General features: G+C 41.9%; 1 protein-coding gene across 3 annotated transcripts; it reads right to left on the bottom strand.

Annotated features, from left to right (window-relative positions):
* Moca-cyp (nuclear cyclophilin protein Moca-cyp) lies at positions 1 to 25,512 on the bottom strand. 3 transcript variants are annotated; one of them, XM_028312184.1, is made up of 19 exons: positions 25,066 to 25,512; positions 24,839 to 24,944; positions 24,294 to 24,381; positions 23,451 to 23,480; positions 21,885 to 22,024; positions 21,210 to 21,327; positions 19,587 to 19,763; positions 13,072 to 13,144; positions 12,275 to 12,376; positions 11,104 to 11,173; positions 10,486 to 10,554; positions 10,127 to 10,192; positions 6,469 to 6,592; positions 4,966 to 5,160; positions 3,453 to 3,947; positions 2,893 to 2,989; positions 2,246 to 2,336; positions 1,307 to 1,400; positions 1 to 170 (listed from the first exon to the last, which is right to left on the bottom strand). In XM_028312184.1, exons 1-19 carry the CDS (start codon positions 25,261 to 25,263, stop codon positions 104 to 106), a joined length of 2,400 nt encoding a protein of 799 aa, XP_028167985.1. In that variant the 5' UTR covers positions 25,264 to 25,512; the 3' UTR covers positions 1 to 103. The 3 variants fall into 3 exon arrangements, with proteins under 3 accessions (XP_028167985.1, XP_028167986.1, XP_028167987.1); XM_028312185.1 differs by having other exon boundaries at positions 2,893 to 2,986; XM_028312186.1 differs by lacking the exons at positions 21,885 to 22,024; positions 23,451 to 23,480; positions 24,294 to 24,381; positions 24,839 to 24,944; positions 25,066 to 25,512 and adding an exon at positions 21,701 to 21,790.
* Between the last annotated feature and the right edge of the window lie 522 nt (positions 25,513 to 26,034).

The following is a 26,034-nucleotide window of genomic DNA, read 5'->3' as shown; positions in this document are numbered from 1 at the left end:
ATAATATTATGACGAAGTGTATAATATGGTGGGTAAATCCCCAACGTGTGTCCATCATAATCCGTAGTCAAACATAGCACGTGCACATTAGGCGCAGACACACCTAGCGCGACGACGACGACCGGCGCCGGCGCCGGCGGGAATCGCGCTCGGTACTGTCGCGGCGGCGCCTGACGGGTTAAATAGTAATCTTTATTATTATATTACTAAGATACTATATTACATTTTAACTTTCGCATTGCATAAGGGTTGATTTTCCACAAATAAATATAATAACAAAATTGTCAATTTTACTTACTCGTTAAACAAAAACTACCAATATTTCAAGCAACAATAAGGGCCTGTTTTGCTACTTGGTTATTAGGAGCTTGTCTGTCTGATATAATCTATAACTTTTAGTTTCACAGATCTTAGATGTTTAGCGAATAAATTCACCAGTAAATTCAAAACTTAATCATGAACCAGTGAAACAGGCTCGGTCATATTTTAGGCAGTTTCCAAAATTTTTGAAGTTAATAATATCTTGAGACATGTCTGTGCCCAGCGAAACATAATTTATACAGTTTAAATACCGAACTCTAAGGACCAGAACAGACGGTGAAACGCAACTGCAACGAAACTGCAACTGCTAGTTACTGAAAGTTTCAAACTGGTCGCGTCATGTGTGGTCTCTCAACGGACGCTATGGCAGAAACTTAGATGCAACTCAAAAGTAACTAGCAGTTGCAGTTTCGTTGCAGTTGCGTTTCACCGTCTGTTCTGGGCTTAAGTGAACGATATCTACAACCCGGTCGAGTTAACTGCGCACCAGACGGCCGTGACGTCACATCGACATTGGTACGGACGGGGCGAACGCGAGAAGGTATGCGCATGAGTGCAAGGGATAGTCGCATTCCAGTGAGGTAGTTCGACCGGGTTATACAATTAAACGATTCAGATTTTTTACTGTCTACAAACGCGCGATTCCAAGATTCTACACTGTCTATAATCTGGTCTGCGAGCACGTAGAATTTTGTCCAATGACCCCAAGATACCCATCCTTATAGCTCGCGCGTAATTATGTTGCTGTCGCGCTCGCACACTCACTGCGGGCGCCCGTCGCACAGTCGCGACAGCAATATAATTACGCGCGAACGATAAGGATGGGTAGCTTGGGGTCATTGGACAAAATTCTACGTGCTCGCAGACCAGACTATAAACGATTCAGATTGTTTACTGTCTACAATCGCGCGATTCCAAGATTGTACAAACTGTCTAGCGTCTAGCGATTCCAAAATTACAAAAGAACCTCAATATCACAACTTACCGAGGGCTCTCGCTTCGCTTCCTTCGCTCGCGGCGGCGTCGTTCGCGCTCGGAGCCCGACGAGCTGCGACTGGAGTCACGACGCTTCTTCGCTTCTGTTGTGATATAAACACCAACTATGTACCCACTAGTCGACTACTTACTGAAGCACTACTTACTAGTTAAAAGCCAGTTTTGAAAAGCTTGGGAAAATGTGATGTGTAAAGAGTATTTTGTTCACTTGGTAATAAAGGATATTTAAAAAGCGGAATGGAAAGCAAAAGCATTGTCAACGAATAAATGAATAAACAATATTATTTGCTGCGATTTTAAGCGCGGTGTAAATACATAGGGCAGTGCCAATATGGAAATCTGGTAAGAACAGTGATTTAACCCGTAATATGAAATTAAAAGGCCAAGAGCTTCCTCGTTGTGTATAAAAAAAAAAAAATAAATAAATAAATAAAGTATAGTATTTTAGAACTTTTTTGTCTTGTTTAATGAGGGTTTTCGCGATTGCAGGATCCGCCAGATGGCGATACGTGGACGCGGGGTTCAGATGCTGCGTTGCTGGTTATTTTTGACATGACATTGACAGATATGTCAAAATCCACCAATCACGCAGCGGTCGGACCCCACGTCCGCGTCCCGCCATCTGGCGGATTTTTCAATCGCGAAAACCCTCATTGACTTAATTTTATAAACACTTAAAAAAAATGACAGGTGCTTAATTTTCAGTAACGTAACAACATCAGAATAATGTTATTAAAAAAAAGCGAGAGCATTACATGCATTACAATATTAAGCATCACGAAATGAGAGAAACGAAAGTGAAAATCATGGATAATGTTACGAAATAGTCTATTCGTCTCCCTCCCCCACCCTGACAAGACTGGCAAGAGTGAGTGAGACAGTCTTCTATAAATAAGCGTAGGTAAAGCATCTAGAACTAGTATCGAACCTGCGGCTTTGTTCTCGCGGTCGCGCTGCCTGGACTTGATGAGGCGGACGATCTCCATCAGCTCTTTGCGAGCTTCGTTGCGCTCTTCTTCCTGTAAAACAATTTAAAGTCAATTTGAATTCATACAAAATTAAATGTTCAACTATTATTTACTAAATCCCGGTCTGTGAGCACGTAGAATTTTGTCCAATGACCCCAAGCTACCCATCCTTATCGTTCGCGCGTAATTATATTGCTGTCGCGACTGTGCGACGGGCGCCCGCAGTGAGTGTGCGAGCGCGACAGCAACATAATTACGCGCGAGCGACAAGGATGAGTAGCTTGGGGTCATTGGACAAAATTCTACGTGCTCGCAGACCAGACTATAGTGTTAATATTCTTTAGCCTTTTTATACCTAATGGATTAAAAGTCAATATTTACCCTTTTCTGGAAGTAATAAGAGAAAGCGTTTATAGAAGTAATTAAAAAAAAATGCATGATACCAAAATATTATGACCCTTGTAAATTTTAAGACCTCTGCACCCTCTTCATTTAATATTAATAACCACGCAATGTTACTGATTCTTTTATACTATGAGCAATCGACTGCAAATGTAACAAGGAAACATAATTATACCATACTTCACATTCTAAAAGTTAAACTGACCTTCTTTTTGTCGTCCTCTTGCGGCGACTTATCTTGCGACTTGTCCCGACTTTTCTCGCGATGGCTCGACGCAGAGTGTTTGCGGTCTCGAGACCTACTGAAAGAACCCACATTGTACTAAAGAAAGGCCACTACATATCATTATCAACACATAAGAAATAGGCAAACATACTGTCTTCGAGGCAAACATTTCTGTAAGCCAATTTTCATGCTGTAACATCAGAATATTATCATTAATCGTTTAACAAAATAAGCGTGGCAAAGCTCAAATTACAACTAAGTATTAATTACTATAGTCTGGTCCGTGAGCACGTAGAATTTTGTCCAATGACCCCAAGCTACCCATCCTTATCGCTCGCGCGTAATATGTTGCTGTCGCGCTCGCACACTCACTGCGGGCGCCCGTCGCACAGTCGCGACAGCAATATAATTACGCGCGAGCGATAAGGATGGGTAGCTTGGGGTCATTGGACAAAATTCTACGTGCTCACGGACCAGGCTTTACAGAATCCTAAACTGTATTTTTTCAAAATTGTTAAAAGAATATTATCAAATCTTACCTCCTTCCCCTGCTAGAAGAACGCGACCGCCTCCTTTTGTCCCTATCATCTTCATCCCTCTTCCTGTCGTCATCCCTACGCTTCTCACTCTTGTCCCTATATCTGTCTCGCTCCCTCGACCGGTCCCGCTTATCGTCCCTCTTATCGTACTTGCTATCTCTGTCGCTCTTGTCCGCATGTTTGCTATCGTGTTTGCGGTCATCTCTCTCGCTCTTTTCAGAGTATTTGCGATCCCGGTCGTCTCTCTCGCTCTTTTCAGAATATTTGCGGTCTCGGTCGTCTCTTTCGCTCCTCTCTGTCTTCCGATCTCTGTCCTCGCTCCGTTCGGGTCGGCGATCGGACTTTTCCGGTTTGCGCGCGTCGTCCTTGTCGCTCATCTCGGAGATGTGTCGCTCCCTCTCGCTCTTGTGTTTGTCGCGTCTGTCTTCTTTGTCGTGGAATTTTTCTTTTTCTCTTTCGCGACGGGGCTCGGAGCGCTCAGGGCGTTCTTCCTTCCTGCAATTAAATACGTAATTTACTCAGTGAATTTGAACTGATCAATGGTTTATCAATCTACACTATTGTCGGAGAATATTATTGCAAAATTGAAAGTAACATGATTTTCTGTGTATTTTTTTGCTAAAAACCTGCTCAGTTTAGTAGGTAGTAAGGCTTATTCAAGTCCACCTGGCTAACTACCACTATCTTACCTAAGCCAATAAGTAACTGGTGAGATAGCCAGTTCCTGTCGATGAAACCCGCTTCTACCGCCTAATCATCATTTTCCATCAGGTGAGGTATAGACCAATAGCTTCCTCGATTTGGATATAAAAAATACAAAAATCATCGAATCCAACTCGATTGGCAAACATTCGGAAAGCTACCGCAGTGTCTCTAATCTAGTCTTTGACCAGTGTGTGTTGCTAGTGATGAAATTTCTATACAACCAGGCCTGTTCATCTCCGCGAGTTTACATCGAAAACAAAACACGCACGATGGCCCACCTACAGGGTACTATTCGACAAGGCCTCACATACGAGCGAACATTGACTTACGCACGCGTATTCTTGTGTATGATGCAAGAAAATAAAGAAAATGGTGTACTAAATACTGTGCAGTATTTAACTGCCTAAATAATAATAAAAACCCAGATTGTACTTTTTTAAGCTGCCTCAAAACACTGAGAGGTAAATAAGTAGTTAATATTATTCATGATAATTCATGCTAAATCATGTATTTCCTCCGCCATTTTCCGCAGTTTGGCACCTCACGTCACATCATTTTACCGAAGTCTTTGACGGAAGTTTGACGGAAGTTTAGCCCTATAGCTTCAGCGCAGTGCCGATCACTGACGTTTGTCAACAAAATGGTGCTTGACTCTTGAGACAGGCTAAATTACACCATATTGTTAATGCCATTGAGCATACATTTTTTTAAATACCTTTGCGAAGTAAAACTTCTGTACGTAGTACTTATTATTATTCTGTGGTAGTACTTATTATTATTCTGTGATACAACATAAAAAAATGTTTACCTTTGCGCCATCTCCCGCCCTTTGAAGGTGCTTCTCAGCAGACTGAAGGGATCGTAACCGCCCTCGTTGTCCCTCTCCTCGTGAGGCCTGGCCGATCCCAGGCCCTCCGCCATATTGGAGACAGCCGAAGACAGCTTGGGCGCGGAGTATACTGCTGATGCTGGGACGTCACGGCGACGGAGCGGCATTCCTTCTCTGGAAATTAATGTTAAATAATAAAAAGGGTTAAATGTGTGAAGTGAATATCAAGCTTCTGGTCCGATGATTGCTGAATCAGGGGGCGTAGTGTAAGTTTGCGTCAAACGCGCTCATTAGTGAAAAATGACATTAAATGTATGACAGATTGTACAGCGCCCCTAGCGGAAACTTTCAAGAACTAAAATCTTCATATATTTTTTAAACGCATTCGCTAGTGAGCGCGTTTGAAAGTAAACTTACACTACGCCCTCTAAAAAACACGTTTGAACAGCGTTAGCCAAAATTATTTTTTTATGCAAGACAAGGCAGGTATTTGACCGCAATCGCACCTAATCTTAAGTGAGATGCAGTCTAGGGTGGTACAAGTTACAATAATGGTCAAAATTGAATAAAATAATTTTGATTTTTGAATTTGACTCGTGTTTTAATACTCCTTGTTGTACAACAGTTTCACGTGAGCTCCCCTGACTTACCTGGAAGTCTTTAAATAGACTTCGGATGCAGGTTGGCCGTAGTAAGGACAATCTGGTCAGGTGGGGATTCTTGCTTAAACATGGAGTGCAGGTGCAGTTTTGTTCCCCAGTCGATGAAGCACCTGATGTCGTGCCCTGAGTGCCCAAGCAACTGCCCTCAGGAGGATTTGATGAATGCTGCTGATAACGCCACTCTTGTGGCGGAGTTTTGGGCTGACACTGTAGGTTTGTTGTCGACACGAAAAGAAGAAGAGGAACAGTTTCACAAACTATTTCTCTGTATTTATTTAGTAATGATATCACTAACTGCTGCGTTCTGCCTGCTGCCGGACTAGTGGACTCCTTTCTCCTCTTGCATCTCCGTCAGCAGGGGTACGCCGTGACAACAGAAAGCCCCCGCTGAAAATCAGTTTCAAGACAAGCCCTGGCGGTCTTGATGTACGCTAATTGTCCACTTGTTTATTTCTCTCAGTTTTAATCAAAATCAAAAATCAAAATTATCTTTATTTGTTTAGACTAATTAAATTAGTTCTTGCAAATCGTCAAATGCTCTTAAGGAGCCTATACATGTCTCATTCTTTTTTTGCCCTACCAGCGCTTCGAGACAAACATTTGGCAAGTGCTGAGAAGAAGCGCCGCAGCAAACTCAGTCACCACTGTCTGCCGGTTTAAAAATATAAAAAAGTAGGAAGTTACATACATTCAGAAGCAAGTTACTTACCACGCGCTCCCGTTGATAGAAGGTGGCCTTTAAGACGCTAATCTATGTCTTACCTGCTTGTATACCTTTCTTGCAAATAAAAAGTTTTATATTCTATTCTATTCTACTAACCGCTGGTCGTGCCGCGGATGGACGCCCAGCGCGCGCGCTAACATGTCAGCTCGACTGCGCGGCGCGCGGCGCGCTTCGGGCTTCTCGGCAGCTGGTTTGCGCGCGCGCACGTGCTCTGGGTCCTCTGTAGATAAAACGAGGTATTAAAAAAAACTACTTACTAGATCTCGTTCAAAACAATTTTCGTTGGTAGTTTTTATAGTAATGTACATCACATTATGTTTTTTTTAGATTTTTCATTTTCTTATTTTAGAAGTTAGAGGGGGGGGGGGGCAACTTTTTTCCACTTTGGAAGCGTCTGTCACGCAAACTATTCGGTTTAGAAAAAAAATATTATAGAAACCTCGATATCATTTTTAAAGACCTATCCATAGATACACCACACGTATGTGTTTGATGAAAAAAAATTTTTGAGTTTCAGTTCTAAGTATGGGGAGCCCCCAATATTTTTTTATTTTTGCATCAAAATCNATGATGTACCTACTACTGTCTTAGGTACGATACAACTACGGATTAAGATCGTTTAGTCGACGCAGCGGTGAAATTGTACAGATAAATGCAGTTTGCGCACTCACTCCGCGACGTCAAGCAATAAAAACCTAAAATTCGAACGCCAACTTTTTGCTACAACGCTCTTAATGCGGTTCACAGAATACATCTACTTACCAAGTTTCAACAGTATAGCTCTTACAGTTTCGGAAAAATATGGCTGTGACATACGGACGGACAGACAGACATGACGAATCTATAAGGGTTCCGTTTTTTGCCATTTGGCTACGGAACCCTAAAAAGCTGGTTAACAAAGGTTGAGGAGTCGTGCATACGATGGTACACCAAGCTAAACACCGTGGGATCTTATGTCTTTGTATAGCCTGACCAGGAACATAAAAACCCTCGCCATGTTGCGGAAAATTAATGGTACTAATTTCTTTTAATGGCAACAGTAACTGAAAACTTCATTGACATGTCACCTTGCATGTCAGTCTATTGCTGTCAAAGTGTAAACAAACTTTATTTTAAATGTGCGCAATTGATTTTGTGAATTAAATTGCTAAAATCTTTATATAGTCGTGAAAGAAAAGTGGTTCACAATGTGTTAAAGTATTTGTCGAAGAGAAATACTAAGGGTTCGGACAATATTTTCATTGAATAATGTTTCCGACAAAGGTTGTCAAATTGACTGACATGTTTATCGTATATTACAGTCAACTATGGAAATTAGCTGTGGTTTGTTTCAACTACCTATTATAAAGTTTTTTGTCACTTTGTAAGTATTGAATTTTATGGAATTAGGAAAGAAGTACCGAGCTTGAAGCGTTCATGAGCAGACATTGTAGTTGAATATTCAAGTTCAGAGTTTGATTATTGATGAATAATAATAAAATCCTACTTGCTCGATTGATGGTTTCATTTAATTTATTTAAACCAGTTTACCTATAATATAATACGTTTTTGTTAATTTATGAAAATATTAAATAAGCCTATAATCCTGAATCCTGATACATAAAGTTAGCCTATTAATTTAATACAGGTACGACTGTACCCAGTGTTGCACTATCAAATGCAATTGAAGCGCCTCTATGCCAGGGTTTTTATGTTCCTGGTCAGGCTTTTGCCTGTGAACTTTTGCTACGTAAATGTAAAGGCTGATGTGCTGGCGTTTGTACAACACAATCGCATATTGCAAGGCCTCTCATGGGCCCTGGGCCCCAGAATGCCCGGTGGGAAGTGAGTGGTGGGTGGTGCCCCGAATCTGGACACGTATTTAGCTGATGAAGACGCAATAGTTGAAGTTCTTTATAAAATGTCATAGCAAATTTTGCTCAAACACTGTTAGTAGCCTGCTCACACTACGTATTTCCAGTCCATGGTCGCCTCTCGAGATTACTCATGATATAAGAGACCATTAAGACCTTCTCAGCACTTGCCAAATGTTGGTCTCGAAGCGCTGGTAGGGTAAAAAGATTATGAGACATGTAGAGGCTCCTTAAGAGCATATTATTATGACGATTTGTAAGAACTATTTATTAGTCTAAACAAATAAAGAAATTTTGACTTTGACTTTGACCAAGGACCACCTGACCAAGACAGAGGGCAGGAAAGTTCTCGAGTGGCGACCACAGGCTGGAATACGTAGCGTGGGCAGGCCTCCTACTAGGTGGACCGACGATCTGGTAAAGGTCGCGGGAAGAGCCTGGATGCGGGCAGCGCAGGACCGTTCATTGTGGAAAACCTTGGGGGAGGCCTTTGTCCAGTAGTGGACGTCATTGAAACGACGTGACTGAAACGAAAGAAGAGACCATTATAATATAATGGTCTGTTATATTATAACAGATATTATGTGTAGTTATATTCATGGCAGGTCACTAATGCGCTGGACCAACCAAGTGACAGTCTGCCAACACAGAGAAATGGCGGGAGATAGTGCGGAGAGTTGTATCCACAGATATGGATAGATGCAGCATGTGTCAAAAATTGTATGAAGCCGAGCGTGCCACTTTTTAAACGTCATTAGTGTCATTTTAGCGAATTTTAGTGATTGCCGCAACGTAAAAGTAATCGTATCATCGTACTGCATTCGCAAAGTCATCGAATGATATCGTGTGACTCGATTCGAAAATTAATTAATTCCGATAAAACTGATATTTTGTTAAATTTATAGCTAGTCTGACTGTGGATTAAAATAATTTTGTAGCGGTAGACGTTATTCTACATTATTAATTTGCAGATAATATTTTTGTTGTGCCTAATGTTTATGAAAGTAATGATCGTTATTCCATTATGTTAAATAGTACTACTAGTAATTTATAAAATAAAGATTATTTACTCAAGCTTTTTATTTTTAATAAATGTAAAAATGCGTAGTTTTGCCAATACGTTTTGTTTCATAAAGCTAAGTCAGGTATCTAGTTTTGAAGATATTTCTAAACGACAAAATTCAATGTGGTAAAAAACGTACTGCATTCGCAAAGTCATCGAAAGATATCGTGTGACTCGATTCGACAATTAATTAATTCCGATAAAACTGATAGTTTGTTAAAATTAAATACAAAACCAAAAACATCTTTATTTACCTTTTTAAAATAAATTAATTCTTACATATAGTCAATTCTCGTTATTTTTTTTACCCTACCAGCGTTTCAAGACATAATTGACAAGTGCATGATTATATGGATCAGTGTGTGTCTTATTGTTATGAGTAAGTACGGTTCCTTGGGATCGGTATGAGTGCACCACATACAGGGACCATGGTTTTAACTCTTAAGAGTACATCGCAGGATATGTATTAAAAACAGTGCTACTCTAAACTTCTTCTACTTTATTCTAATTAATTATTTGTTACTTGTGCTGTTAAATACAATTCTCAATCCGTAAATAATTTCTTCTTTCTACCGTGTTCGTACTACTGTCCTCGTAAAATCATCGTAACCGATTGTTGTAATCGGATTACATGAACATCACTCGACCATGTATGTCCATTTGGACATATCGGAATGGCACGCTTTGACGATCAACTTGCTGTATCTACTCTAATCCATATCTGTGGTTGTATCCATCTCTACAACCGATTTGAACATCGCCTCAACGTGACCATAACCGCTATCTGCCAAGAGCGAAATAATAAGAAGAAGATATTCATGAAAATCGATATATTTACCGTCATGCTCCACATCTGCCTCGAAATCCAGCGCGTTGTAGTCAATCTTCTCATGAGCCGATTTTTCTGGAAAGAGAAATTGGTTTGAATCAACGTCTTTATACATATCTTGCTATATTATCTCATCTACAAAACAAAACTACTGAACAGTTAAGTATAACTAAAGTACGGCCAACTAGCAGCGATACAAAAGGTCGAGCTGACAATATATTCTGTCTCTTCCCATCTTGTGTATTTGTCGTAATGTCTCGTTCTCCCGCCAAAATATGTCAAAGTCAGACAGATTCACCCATGACATTGGGTTTGTTGACATTTGGTATCGCTTCTCGTTGGCCGTACTTTACTAAATGATTACAAACCTAATGTGGTGTCGCATTCTCCTTCCTCTTTTTCGCGGGGTTGCTCCGGAGTTCCTCCCTCTTCATCTTCTATAAGAAGAGTTAACACAATGATTAGATGGTGTATAAAAGCATTCAAAGTTAGATCTATGGTGGAGAACATTGTAACTAGCAGAAAATCGAACGCACAGCGTTGAATAGAGCTCTGTGATTGGTTCGTGTGTCACCCTGTGCGTCCACGCGTACTGTGACACGTCATAGTAATGTTTGTGAATACGGGCGTAAGACCTCACCCAGCCTACAGAATTTTAGTCGGCCGATTGTTGGGCCCGATTCTAATTTGTATGAAGAATTAGCCGATACCAACTCGGTGTAATTTGCACACTTTCATACTTGTCCATACTGATTAACAGCCCGACCCAACTATCGTCCTTTAAAAAGTCTCTGGTATGTAGCAGGGAAGCGCTGGACGCAGGCCGCTACCAATCGATCAACATGGAAAGCATTGGGGGAGGCCTATGTTCAGCAGTGGACGTCCTATGGCTGAAATGATGATGATGATGATGATGATGATGATGATGCAGCCAGGCTAACACACTGATTAGATTATTTTACTTCTTTGATAGATATAGCACTTACTGTTTTTCTCTGCTCGCTTGTTCTTCATTTCTTCTTGATGATCACGCTCGGAACGCTCGTGCTCCACACGCTACAAAATGAGTCGATATTATACAGGGAGTAGAAGACAATACACACAGCAAAATGAAAGCACAGAATAAGTAATAGTACAGGTACAGAAGGATTACTCCGCAAGACGATTTAAATAAATGCGAGTCTTCCTACGACGCGATACAGTGGAATTCAGCTCGCACAGCACTACGTACCTACAATTTTATTCACCTACAAGTTTTGTCTCTTTCTATCGCGTGCCTCTGAACTCTTCTTACGCTGTTAGGGTTGCTGTCTAGTGAAAAAATAATTAATCTACTTATTTGTAATGAGGTACGTATGTAGGTAAGTACGCATTCATTATGGAAAACCTTGGGAGAGGCCTTTGTCCAGCAGTGGACGTCATTTGGCTGAAACGAACGAACGCATTCTGAGCAGTAGTCATGGTAGGTTAGGTTCCTATACTATCCTAAAAATACCTACATGGCCAACATACCTTTCAGCATCTTTGGGAAGCGAAAAAAAGATAAATCCGGTAGATTTCTTTCCGAATTTAAACACCCGAACGCCGCACAATATTTCTTTCTCTTTATGTCCATTTTTAAATAATATTCTTTATATTATCTTCGATCATAGAATTAAGTACTACAACGCACGCCAGCGTCCTGACGGGCGCGCGCGTGACACTCGGCTGATATAATACCCGCCGGCGGGGCGCTTCGCTGTAGGTAATTATCGGATGTACCGCGCGGAGTGAGCCAGGCCTGATGAAAGCACTAAATTATTAAAAGATTACATACTATTGACTAGAATTAAATAAAATGTCATGAGACTTGGATATGACGACACGATTATAATTCTAGTGAAAAACGAATAGGGGGATATCCTATCCTACTTCCTACTAATATCATAAATGCGAAAGTTTGGATGTCTGGATGTTTGTTATTCTTTCAAGCAAAAACTACTGAACGGATTTTGATGAAACTTTACAGTATTATTGTTTACAACCCAGAATAACACATAGACGATATGTGACAAACTAAACGCGGTTCAAGGGCGGGCAAAAGCTACTTCAAAATAAAAAGGTAGGGTAAAAAAAATATCTCAATTCTAACAAAATTTAGTCTGACACATAGCCCACCTCGATGTCAGACAGCTTTACGATGCGGCGCTGCGCCTGGCGCCAGTGCGGCGGCGTCACCGACCGCGAGCGCGACCGCGACCGCGACGGCGTGCGGTAACGCTGTGGGAAAACAATACAGGTATATTCAAAAATAGTCTGGTCCGTGAGCACGTAGAATTTTGTCCAATGACCCCAAGCTACCCATCCTTATTGCTCGCGCGTAATTATGTTGCTATCGCGCTCGCACACTCACTGCGGGTGCCAGTCGCACAGTCGCGACAGCAATATAATTACGCGCGAGTGATAAGGATGGGTAGCTAGGGGTCATTGGACAAAATTCTACGTGCTCACGGACCAGACTATAGTTAATATAATCATCAAATTTTTAGAGATCTTTAGCTATTTTTATAGCCTCACTCGACCGCCAGGGCCACAGATTACGATCTAAAAAAAATCTACCCAAGAAGAGATCGCATGCGGGACGGACTTTTGGAAATGATGTTTACCTAAGTTTGGCATAATACTTATCAACGTCTTATCAATAGAAAGTAAGCTCTAAGGGGCTCTATACATGTCTTTTGAGCCCAATCAGAAAAGGTGCAATTGTGTAAAGCAATCATATTCAATTTTTAGTTCAAAACGTTACGCTATATTCTGTCAAACAACAGATTTTATTGTATGTATTGAACTGTCAAATGAATTGCTTTACAGCTCTTAAAAAAAATCATAAATTGATTATTAATAAGAGGACACAGGATCAATTTACAGCAATTTGTCGCGTATCTTTAAAAAAAATATCAAACAGTAATACTTACGAAAACACCTCTGCCTTTGATAATCCTGCCGCTACGGGTGTAGGAGTGACGATCCCTCTCACGGAACCTCTGCCTGGAAATATACATTTTTAGATGTTATTGGAGTTCTCTTTGGAGTCCCAAAACAAGAGAGAAAGATAGTACACCGAAAAACAGTACACTAATAGAGGAAAACAGTACACTACTAGCATTGCTCAAGATTGGAACCCGAAAACATTGACGTTGTTACACTAAACATTGAAATAAAGTACAAAAAAAATGGAAATTACTCAAGATAACAGTGATTTTTGTATAAAAAAATATTAAACCCATCTGACTTACATCAAAAACTGAGCGAAACTGTAAAACACAACATGTAAACTGTTACAAAATATGTTAAAAACCAATAGAATTAATTATATTTCGCATACAATGTAGTACACCAATCCATGTTAAAAATCCTTAAAAATAGGTAATTTTCACTTTTCCATGATCTATCAAAACAAATAGTGCACAAAAACATCAAGAGCTGAACATCAGTAGTTCATACTTCCATGTAAAACAGGTATTTCCTTGGGATGGATCTTGGAGGTCACGGGTGAGAGGGTGTGAGAGGAGCTTTCCTTCTTCCCAGTGATACATAAAAGCTAGTAAGTAAGTATGCAGAATGACTGCCGATGGGGCAGCAAGGTTCTGGGGTGGCTGTCACGTACCAGAAAGCGCAACTATAAGATGGACAGACGACCTCAAAGGTAGCAGGAAAGCGCTGGATGCAAGCCGCTACTAATCTGGAAATTATGGGGAGGCCTATGTTCAACAGTGGACTTCCTGTGGCTGAAATGATAATTTATTTATTTATTTAACATGAATGAATGATGAAAAACACCTCCAAAGAGTATACCTCTCTCTATCCTTCCTATCTTTGTCTTCGTTTCGCCCGCCTCGCATTGGGAACCTTTGGGCTGAGTATGAGTTTACAGAGTTTTTAAAAAATGTATGAAAATTTAGTTTTAGAACGTTTCCCGCTAGGGGCGCTGTACAATCCGTCATACATTTAATGTAATTTTTTGATGTAAACTCACACTAGGCCCTCTTGTTTTATCGATATTGGAGGTCACGGCGAGAAGGTGCGAAGGCAGCTTCCCTTCCTCCCAGTGTAAGTTACATAAAAACTTGTGGGAAACCTTCGAGTATACCTCTCTCTGTCCTTCCTGAAGTCACCCCTATCCTTGTCCTTGTCCCGCCCGCCTCGCATCAGGGCGGCACCTCGGTGATCTCTTTGGGGTCTATATTGGAGGTCACGGCTAAAGGGTGTAAAGGTAGCCCGCCTTCCTCTTATTGCAAATTAAATAAGAACTTTAAGAACACCTCTAACAAGTATACCTCTCTCTGTCCTTCCTGAAGTCACCCCTATCCTTGTCCTGGTCTCGCCCGCCGCGCATCAGGAAGCGGTTGGCCGGCACCTCGGGAATCTCCTTGGGGTCTATCTTGGAGGTCACGGCCAGAGGATGCGAGGGAAGCTCGCCTTCCTCCCAGTTAAGTAAAAGCTAGTAAAAACACCTCCAAGCAAGCTGAAGGGGCAATTGGCAAGGCACATAGTACGCAAAATGCCAGCCGATGGGGCAGCAAGGTTTTGAGACGGTGGGACGTCCACCTGAAAGGTAGACAGACGACCTAAAGGGTAGCAGGACCGCTAATAACCGGCCAGTCTAGAAGGCCTATGTTCAGCAGTGGACGTCCTGTGGCTAAAATGATGATTATGATGAAGAAAAGCACCTCCATCGAGTATACCTCTCTGTCCTTCCTGAAGTCACCCCTGTCCTTGTCCTGGTCTCGCCCGCCGCGCATCAGGAAGCGGTTGGCCGGCACCTTGGGGATCTCTTTGGGATCTAGAGGTCACAGCGAGTGGGTGCAAAGGTATCTCGCCCTCCTCTTTATACATATTACCTAAAAGCTACCTACAACAAGTATACCTCTCTCTGTCCTTCCTGAAGTCACCCCTATCCTTGTCCTGGTCTCGCCCGCCGCGCATCAGGAAGCGGTTGGCCGGCACCTTGGGGATCTCTTTGGGATCTAGAGGTCACAGCGAGTGGGTGCAAAGGTATCTCGCCCTCCTCTTTATACATATTACCTAAAAGCTACCTACAACAAGTATACCTCTCTCTGTCCTTCCTGAAGTCACCCCTATCCTTGTCCTGGTCTCGCCCGCCGCGCATCAGGAAGCGGTTGGCCGGCACCTCGGGGATCTCCTTGGGGTCTATTTTGGAGGTCACGGCCAGAGAATGCGAGGGAAGCTCGCCTTCCTCCCAGTTAAGTAAAAGCTAGTAAAAACACCTCCAAGCAAGCTGAAGGGGCAATGAGCAGAGCACATTGTATGCAGAATGAATACTGATGAATCTTGCTGCCCGGTTCTGGAGTGGCGGCTACGTACCAGAAAACGCAGCTATAAGATGGAAAGACGACCTCAAAGGGAGCAGGAAGACGCAGGACCGCTAATAACCGGCCAGTCTCAGAAATCATTGGGGGAGCCTATGTTCAGCAGTTGACGTCCTGTGGCTGAAATGATAATGACGAAAAACACCTCCAAAGAGTATACCTCTCTCTGTGCTTTCAATCTTTGTCCTTGTCTCGCTCGCCTGGCATCAGGAACCTGTTGATCGATATTGGAGGTCACGGCGAGAAGGTGCGAAGGCAGCTTCCTACCTCCCAGTGGAAGTTACATAAAAACTTGTGGGAAACCTTCGAGTATACCTCTCTCTGTCCTTCCTGAAGTCATTCCTATCCTTGTCCTGGTCCCGCCCGCCGCGCATCAGGAAGCGGTTGGCCGGCACCTCGGGGATCTCCTTGGGGTCAATCTTGGAGGTCACGGCCAGAGGGTGCGAGGGAAGCTCGCCTTCCTCCCAGTTAAATGAAAGCTAGTAAAAACACCTCCAAGCAAGCTGAAGGGGCAATTGGCAAGGCAAGCTGAAGGGGCAATGAGCAGAGCACATTGTATGCAGAATGAATACTGATGAATCTTGCTGCCCGGTTCTGGAGTGGCGGCTACGTACCAGAAAACGCAGCTATAAGATGGAAAGACGACCTCAAAGGGAGTAGGAAGGCGCTGGAATCAGGCCGCTACCCACCGGCCCACCTGGAAATCATTGGGGGAGGCTTATGTTCAGCAGTGGACGTCCTGTGGCTAAAATGATGATGATGAAAAACACCTCAATCGAGTATACCTCTCTCTGTCCTTCCTATCTTTGTCCTTGTCTCGCCCGCCTGGCATCAGGAACCTGTTGATCGATATTAGAGGNTCAATTACTGACGACTGAATGAAAGAAATTGGTAACGTTTAGTAATAAAGGGGTAGGTCAGGTAAATGGCAAATCCACCAGGGGTCGCTCGATGACACTTAGACAAATAGTTTTATAAAACGTCAACTAAGTTGGTTAGGTATTTGTATTGTAGATACTTATATACAAATAAACGTATAAAATGAGTTTATTTTTAAAAGTATAGGTACAGGGTGGAAACGATAAGTGATTTCACTTGATTTTTAATTATACAAGATATCGAGAAACTGTTTACTGTTCCTGTAAGTGCTTCATGAGCTCTTTAAAACAATAACAATAAATAGGTCAAAGAATAAACTGGATCTATGCGAAAATTCAATGTTTCCGAATTTCATACTGAAAGTATGCCGCCAGCCATACCTACCATATTAGAAGTGTTAATTTTTTAAATTTATTTTTTTAATTGAGTAATATACAGGGTGTTTGGTAAATGGGTATATGAGCCGACACTAGCCCATGTTAACATGGGCATATAAATGGTATAGTGAAGTCAGAAAATTGATATCTTAAAGGACATCATCCATTTTGGTCCAAAATCAAAAGTGCCGGCCAAAAAATAAAAGTGCTGTATTCTGATATAATACGTCCGCCTTAGCATTTTATTACTATGGCACTAAAGCTGTAGCACCACTGTGCATCGTAGTATTTGAGTTCTAAAAATATATGAAACGACTGACTTTGATCTCAAATACTACGACGCACAGTGGTGCTATAGCTTTGGTGTCATAATAACAAATGCTAAGGCGGACGTATTCTATTAGAATACAGCACTTTTTTTTATTGGCCGACATTTTTGATTTTGAACAAAAAATGTATGAATCGTCGATGAATTTTAGATCTCAAATACTCGACGCACAGTGGTGCTACAGCTTTGGTGCCATAGTAACAAATGCTAAGGCGGACGTATTCTGTCAGAATACAGCACTTTTTTTTTATTTGCCGACACTTTTGATTTTGAACAAAAAATGTATGAAAGTCGATGACTTTTAGATCTCGATGACTTTTAGATCTCAAATACTCGACGCACAGTGGAGCATTCTACGGCTTTGGTGCCATAGTAACAAATGCTAAGGCGGACGTATTCTGTCAGAATACAGCACTTTTTTTTATTTGCCGACACTTTTGATTTTGAACAAAAAATGTATGAAAGTCGATGACTTTTAGATCTCAAATACTCGACGCACAGTGGAGCATTCTACGGCTTTGGTGCCATAGTAACAAATGCTAAGGCAGACGTATTCTGTCAGAATACAGCACTTTTTTTTGTTGGCCGGCACTTTTGATTTTGGACCAAAAATATATGAAACGTGGATGATGTCCTTTAATTATTTTAATTTTCATACAAACTGGATTTAAAAAAAAATATTTTGTATGAAAATTTAAAAAAATTAAATGATGATATCAATTTTCTGACTTCACCATACCATTTATATGCCCATGTTAACATGGGCTAGTGTCGGCTCATATACCCATTTACCTAACACCCTGTATAATAATCAAACAACAAACTCGTAAATTGCTTTCTTATTTAAATTATTTACGGAAAACATGATTTTAGGTTAAACTTGCAACAATATCATCAAGAGATACTAATTAATAAATACTAAATAAAAAGATAAAGGGGACGGCATTAAGGCACTCAGAATTCTCAGAAACCATTGATTTCGTGTTTGTTTGTAACTGTATTAAATGTATGAAAGCTGGAAATATAGGTTTTTTGAATAGATTCAGTTCGTTCTTAAACATAATATTATTATTGATGCCGTTTGCTAGGTCTCATGAAGCACGTTTTCAGTAAGTAACCATTTGTTCGACATCTTGTATACCTACTATAAGAAATATTCGAGTGAGATCACTTATCGATTATTTTTGTCATCCTTATTTGTATTTTTAATTAAAATACACTAAGGCTGAGATGCACCACCTAACTTTGACCCTAACTGACAATAACCGGTGTTTTATGTTAGACAGACTTTTGACATCCAAAATTTTGATGTCAATGTTAAAGTAAGACGGTGCTGAAGGGGCAATGAGCAGAGCACATTGTATGCAGAATGAATACTGATGAATCTTGCTGCCCGGTTCTGGAGTGGCGGCTACGTACCAGAAAACGCAGCTATAAGATGGAAAGACGACCTCAAAGGGAGTAGGAAGGCGCTGGAATCAGGCCGCTACCCACCGGCCCACCTGGAAATCATTGGGGGAGGCTTATGTTCAGCAGTGGACGTCCTGTGGCTAAAATGATGATGATGAAAAACACCTCAATCGAGTATACCTCTCTCTGTCCTTCCTATCTTTGTCCTTGTCTCGCCCGCCTGGCATCAGGAACCTGTTGATCGATATTAGAGGCAGGGTTCGAAAATATCCGATATTTATTATAAATATCAAAATATCGGATATTTATGATATATATCCGATATATATCCACTTTGATATATATCAAATTTGTATGAAAGCTATACTATTATTTTATTGTATTATTTATGAATACCATTGCATATGTGTTACATAAACATGTTTTTAATGTTTTTAAAACTTAAAATCAGACAAATAAAGCAAAAACATAAAATCTTCTTGTAAATACGGCAAAATCAACTAAAAAACAAAAATCTTATGTGAAAAAGTACAAATACAGTTACAAATTTTAAAAATTGATATATATCATCAAAACCGGCTGGATATATATCGGATATATATCCGATATATATCAAGATATATATCCCTTGATATATATCCTCGAACCCTGATTAGAGGTCACCGCGAGAAGGGGCGAAGGCAGCTTCCTTTCCTCCCAGTGGAAGTTACATAAAAACTTGTGGGAAACCTTCGAGTATACCTCTCTCTGTCCTTCCTGAAGTCACTCCTATCCTTGTCCTGGTCTCGCCCACCTCGCATCAGGACGGCACCTTGGGGATCTATTTGGGTCAATCTTGGAGGCCACGGCTAAAGGGTGTAAAGGTAGCCCGCCTTCCTCTTATTGCAAGTTAAATAAGAACTTTTAAGAACACCTCCATCGAGTATACCTCTCTCTGTCCTTCCTGAAGTCACCCCTATCCTTTTCCTGGTCCCGGCCGCCGTCTCTCTCTCCACACACATCACATCTCCTTGAGGTCTATCTTAGAGATGACGGCTAAAGGGTGCAAAAGTATCTCGCCCTCCTCTTTATACAAATTACCTAAAAGCTACCTATAACAAGTATACCTCTCTCTGTCCTTCCTGAAGTCATTCCTATCCTTGTCCTGGTCTCGCCCGCCGCGCATCAGGAAGCGGTTGGCCGGCACCTCGGGGATCTCCTTGGGGTCTATCTTGGAGGTCACGGCCAGAGGGTGCGAGGGAAGTTCACCTTCCTCTTCCTCTTCTGATGCCCCAGAATGATGTCTAAGGAATTAATAAAGTATGATATGAAATGCTTGAAGAAACTCTGTGTAACTAATCATATTGTATCGCTCTATTATTGTACATATTGTATCCATCTCGGGCGACACATCATGCACCCGGATGAGATAGCAGATATCACGCTCCAAAGAATCTGGAAATTTATAGACTCAACGGGACTAAGCAGTGAACTCTAAAGACAAGGGCTGCCACCATAGATCAAACCTGGTCGAGTTGCCGCAAATAAAGGCCCAAAAACCAATAATAATAATAATAAATCGCTCTATTTCTGTGGCCACGGTTTCAATGTTCAAGTACTTGTGTATTTCATCATTCCTCGTGAACCACATCGAGAAACTGCACATCGAACGTCTTACTCATCACCCCAATCCACTCGCCTATGGATTACTGGAGAATGACAACGTGGTTCAAAGGCTAAAAAGAAACCACGTAATTTAAGAAGACAGCTTAGGCATAGGCCAGCTGCTCTTTAACAATAAAATGATACTCAACATATCTGATTATAGTCTGGCGACTGATTGCAGAAATCATTATCACAAAAAAAATCATCTATCTACTGACAAAGTTGTTCATACATGAGACGGGCTACGTTGACCTGATCTCAGCCAACAGAACACATCCAGTGTGACAAATCTTTAAATGCACAGAGTTGAAAGAGTCTTTATTTGCACTGGAGGGAAGTCGAACATTAACTCCTATGTTCTTCTGATTAATTTCGATGCGGATCCAATGACAGTTTTACCACAGAATAATAATAAGTACTACGTACAGAAGTTTTACTTCGCGAAGGTATTTAAAAAAATGTATGCTCAATGTCATTAACAATATGGTGTAATTTAGCCTGTCTCAAGAGTCAAGCACCATTTTGTTGACAAACGTCAGTGATCGGCACTGCGCCGAAGCTATAGGGCTGACTTCGGTAAAATGATGTGACGTGAGGTGCCAAACTGCGGAAAATGGCGGAGGAAATACATGATTTAGCATGAATTATCATGAATAATATTAACCACTTATTTACCTCTCAGTGTCTTGAGGCAACTTAAAAAAGTACATCTTGTGTTTTTATTATTTAGGCAGTTAAATACTGCACAGTATTTAGTACACCATTTTCTTTATTTTCTTCCATCATACACAAGAATACGCGTGCGTGAGTCAATGTTCGCTCGTATGTGAGGCCTTGTCGAATAGTATCCAGTAGGTGGGCCATCGTGCGTGTTTTGTTTTCGATGTAAACTCGCGGAGATGAACAGGCCTGGTTTTACTTTCTCCCGGGACAAACTTGACCTTCACCGGTTGGGTTTTATATTGGCGGTCAAGCTGTAGATCCTGGCTACACAGGAGTTTTAGCTGTGGGAACGAGAGGTGGGAATAGTCCATTGGACCACAGATATGTTATTTTTATCCATAAAAAGTAAATAAAAGGCATACCTCTTCTTCTTCTTCTCCTTTTTGTCCTTCTTCTTCTTCTTGTCCTTCTTGTGAGACTTCTCGGACTCGGCATCACTTTCTTCTTTGACTTTCTCCTTGTCTTGCTTGCGCTTTTTTCCTGTAACAAAAAATAACTTAGAAATAGAGTTTCTGACATGACTTTTTTTTTAAAGATTATTAGTAATGTGTATTCCACAAATTCCCGAGTGGCGACCACGAGCCGGAAGACGTAGTGTGGGCAGGCCTCCCACTAGGTGGACCGACGATCTAATGAAGGTCGCGAGAGGCGCCTGGATGCGGGCGGCGAAGGACCGGTCTTTGTGGAAAACCTTGGGGGAGGCCTTTGTCCAGCAGTGGACGTTTTTCGGCTGAAACGAACGAATGTGTGAGATGCACGCACACTCGCTCGCCTCACTCGCCCGCCTCACTCGCTCGCCTCACTCGCCCGCCTCACTCGCCCGCCTCACTCGCTCGTTTCACTCGCCACTCACCCGCCTTAAGCCGCACGAGCTGCCCGCAGTTGGCCACGCGCACTTCCTGCAGCGGGCGCGCGTTGCGGTCCACCGGCAGCGCTTCCAGCTGCCGCACACTCGCTCGCCTCACTTGCCCGCCTCACTCGCCGGCCTCACTCGCCCGTCTCGCCCGCCTCACTCGCCCGCCTCACTCGCCACTCACCCGCCTTAAGCCGCACGAGCTGCCCACAGTTGTCCACTCGCACGTCCTGCAGCGGGCGCGCGTTGCGGTCCACCGGCAGCGCCTCCAGCTGCCGCACCAGCGCCGCGCCGCCCACCACGTGCCCGAACACTACGTGCACACTGCGGGAGAAGACGAGGTTACAATGTCTATCGATACTGGAATAAACACTTCTAAAAATTTAAGCTACTTTGGTTTTTGAAATGACGCGTTCAAAAAAATCGCGGCGTAAAACTATTTTGGTTCTAAAAAATTGTTACGGCATTTTTGTAAAGACGCGACCCACTGAGGATAGGCGCACAGAGACTCGTGAACTCGGCGAACGTACAACACCTCGAGTCTCAGGCATGCGGCTACATTAGTAAGGTTAAGGCGATTATAGCGCGGCGCAGTGTGATAATCGCCTAAGGGCCCTCGCCCACGGCGACTTTTTGTAGCGATGCAGTAACGATGCAATAGCGATGCAATAGCAATTCTGTCACGCGTTCACGTCGATACCACAATGCGGTCGCTACTCGCTAGCTGTGTGCCCTCGCCCACATAAACGCACTTCTGTCGCGATGCAAACGCGATCCAGTAAGGCTGGTTTGAGTGTCACGCGGACTGTCAGTGCGGATCGCTCCGCACAGCCGATCTGTATGAACTGCTAGGGAGCGGAGCGGTTCCTCCGGACCGCATTACTCTAAAACGCTCCCTAGAAGTTGATACAGATTGGCCGTGCGGAGCGGGTCCGCACCGGACGGTCCGCGTGACAGTAAAACCAGCCTTAGGCCCTTTTCACACGTCCCGGTTGCCGGCTAACCGGCGCCGGCTACCCGGCGTCAAATGTATGGGCATGCCGGATTAATTACGCCGGAACATGTGAAAGCTACGTACCATGCCCATACACTTCACCACCGGGTACCCGGCGCCGGATAGCCGGCAACCGGAACGTGTGAAAAGGCACTAACTCTCCCTCCGTTCTCTCCCCGATGTCGTCCGACACGGTCGCGCGTTTGCATCAATACAGTCGCGCTGCTATATCGCGTTAGTAGCGCGTTGGCATCACTTCTGTGGTGCGTTGCAAATGCGACTAACGCGCTTTGGTAGCGATGCTGTCGGTGGTTTACGAAACGCCCGACAGCATCACTACAAAAATTCGCCATGGGTGAGGGCCCTAAGCCCCTTTTATATGAAAACTAAACAACTAAACAATTTATTTTCTTCATCATTAATTTTATTGCTTATTTGATCATTAATCAACTACTTATTTTTAAATGAAAACAACACAATACTAGAAAAGAAATCCCAAAGTTCTAAGGCCTAGAACAGACGGTGAAATGCAACTGCAACGAGACTGCAACTGCTAGTTACTTTTGAGTTGCATCTAAGTTTCTGCCATAGCGGCCGTTGAGAGACCACACATGACGCGACCAGTTTGAAACTTTCAGTTTCATTCATCAGAATCATCACAAAGTTGCAGTTTCGTTGCAGTTGCGTTTCACCGTCTGTTCTGGGCCTATGTTAAATATAAGTTTAATGCGTAAAATTAGTGCTCAGTATACTCACTTGTCGAGATGCGGTGCCGGCTGTGTTGTTCTACAACACACAGAACAGAACAAGAATGATAGCGGGCGGCTGCACAGCGCCGCGACCGCCGCGCCCTCTACAACACACGGCGAGCGTCAACACCGAACTCACACTGTAGTGTGTAAAAAGTGAGGTTATGTTCATTGACAGATGTCATTCTTTTCCCCGCCTTTTTGTCACTTGATCACTTGATGGCTACCGAGCCTACACTAAACTTATACCAAATAAGTGTGGTTTCAATCATAATACACACTTACACATTATGATACTTAGTTGGTCAATAACTACATTTGTAGAATTACTACTGGTCACGATACTCGCTAAATGATAGGGCAACCACCAGCTGCTGATGTCTAAAAAAAAATGTATGATTCTGCTCTTAAAATGTTACTTAGATAGGACTCGAACCTACCATCTTAGTTGTGATTTAATTATAGAACACAAGCTTTACAGCACAGCTTAAAAATCGCTCTGGACCTGGCTATTATAGTAACTACAAAGAAAATTATACATAATGCTTTAAACTAATGATCTCCTGACCCTAACTTACATCAAATACTGATAAGATTAGTAAATATTGAAGAAATTAAATCCATGATCCATCACCAACGACACCAACACACTCTAAATACAATGTACAGTCGACAGCACGTCAACGTAAACACTGTGGTATCTTATGTAGTTGCGATAGGGGCGACTTTGCAACGAAAATGTATAGCTTGATGTGCTGTCGACTGTACTGTCTTCAATATCAAATTGCTGTTACATTCTTCCCTTTATTAACTGAAATGATCTTACCAATGTCCAGCAGGTGCAACTTACATAAAGAACTGCGACCCATTAGTGTCTTTGCCTCTGTTGGCCATAGACAACAAGTAGGGCCGATCGTGCTGCAGCTCAAACGATTCATCTAGAAACAAAAATATTTGTGAGATTAATGCAGACAATTTTATTAATTAATAATAATTTCTAGTCTGGTCACCGAGCATGTAGAATTTTGTCCAATGACCCCAAACTACCTATACTTATCGCTCGCTCGTAATTATATTGCTGTCGCGACTGTGCGACAGGCAGCAGCAGTGAGTGTGCGACCAGACTATTGTACTTCATCATCATCATCATCTTCATTTCAGCCACAGGACGTCCACTGCTGAACATAGGCCTCCCCCAATGACTTCCATGACAATGACATTCCATCGCACGGTTGGTAGCGGCCTGCATCCAGCGCCTTCCCGCTACCTTTATCAGGTCGTTGCTCCACCTTATGGGTGGACTATTGTACAGTGTTTGTCAATTAGTAAGCTTTGACTTAACTTAAAACTTAGGAGAAGCTAATGAAGTCTATTACAGAATAGGTTATTGTTTACCTTCAAAAGTTCCTCCATAGATGGATTCCCCACCAGTCCCGTTAGCATTTGTGAAGTCCCCACCTTGTATCATGAAGTCCTTCACCACACGATGGAACACCATGCCCTTAAAAACAACATGTAATATAGTATCAATAACTAGCTTAAACAACAACTCGTTACAATCAAGCTAGGTTTTGTGGAACGTTTTTAAGTGGCTATTATGGAGCATGATTTTAGGGACTTACCTTGTAAGTAAGGGGCTTGCCTGTCACCTTACCAACACCCATGTCCCCAGAGCACAATGCGCGGAAGTTTTCCGCTGTTTTCGGAGCAACATCGTTGAATAGCTCGAAAACAATCCGGCCAGAAGGTAAGCCACCGATGGATATGTCCATGAACACTCGATCCCGAGGAGGCTTCTCATCTCCGTCAACAGTCATCATTTAATCCTATGTATTTAAACTGAAATGATCAGACAAATATGTTTGGTTGGTTCAAATCAATAAATTAATACCGACGAGGCGACGAGGAACGTGAAAAAATCCAATTATTCTCTTCCTGACACTTATGTTCCTTTAAAAGTAACGGCAAAAAAGGACTACTAAACTGATCTTTTAAAAGCAAAATTACACGTAAAATGTAAATTTTGTCACCAACTATAAAAACTGTAATAAAAAAAACATTAAAAGGAACATTTCCAAGACGCCATTTTGATACCAGAAGAACGTTCAAAAACCAAACATTTAAAATGAGCGTCAAATTATTTACTAACCAAAAATAAATAATCAAAATTCAACTTTTCAATTATAAAAAAATATCCCCAATATATGGTCCAAAATATCTTTAGCATTTTAATGTTAATTAAAATTTTAATACATTTCTCGCCTTAAAAACACAAAATGTATCAAAATTTAAATATACATTTCGAACGTATCGTAAAATGTGTTGGGAAGAGACCTTTACTTAATATCGATAATCCGGAAACCTATTAGGATAAAAATGATTATACAGTGTGTCCGGGCATGTAGTGATCAAACTTTAAGAGCGTAATCTATGGACAATTTTATCGATGAAAATACTTCAAATTTGGGGCCTGACCCATTTCTCGAAAAATTACATCGATTTAAGTTTTTAATTTTTAGTTTACACCTCTTCTTTAAAAAACAAGTGAAAGCGTGGGTAGCTTAAAATATTTTATATCATGCTATAGCCAA

This window comes from Ostrinia furnacalis, unplaced genomic scaffold (assembly GCF_004193835.3).
Source record: "Ostrinia furnacalis isolate ACB-3 unplaced genomic scaffold, ASM419383v2 OfSCF3832, whole genome shotgun sequence".
NCBI classification, from domain to species: Eukaryota; Metazoa; Arthropoda; class Insecta; order Lepidoptera; family Crambidae; genus Ostrinia; species Ostrinia furnacalis.
This window is presented reverse-complemented; position numbering and strand designations above follow the sequence as displayed.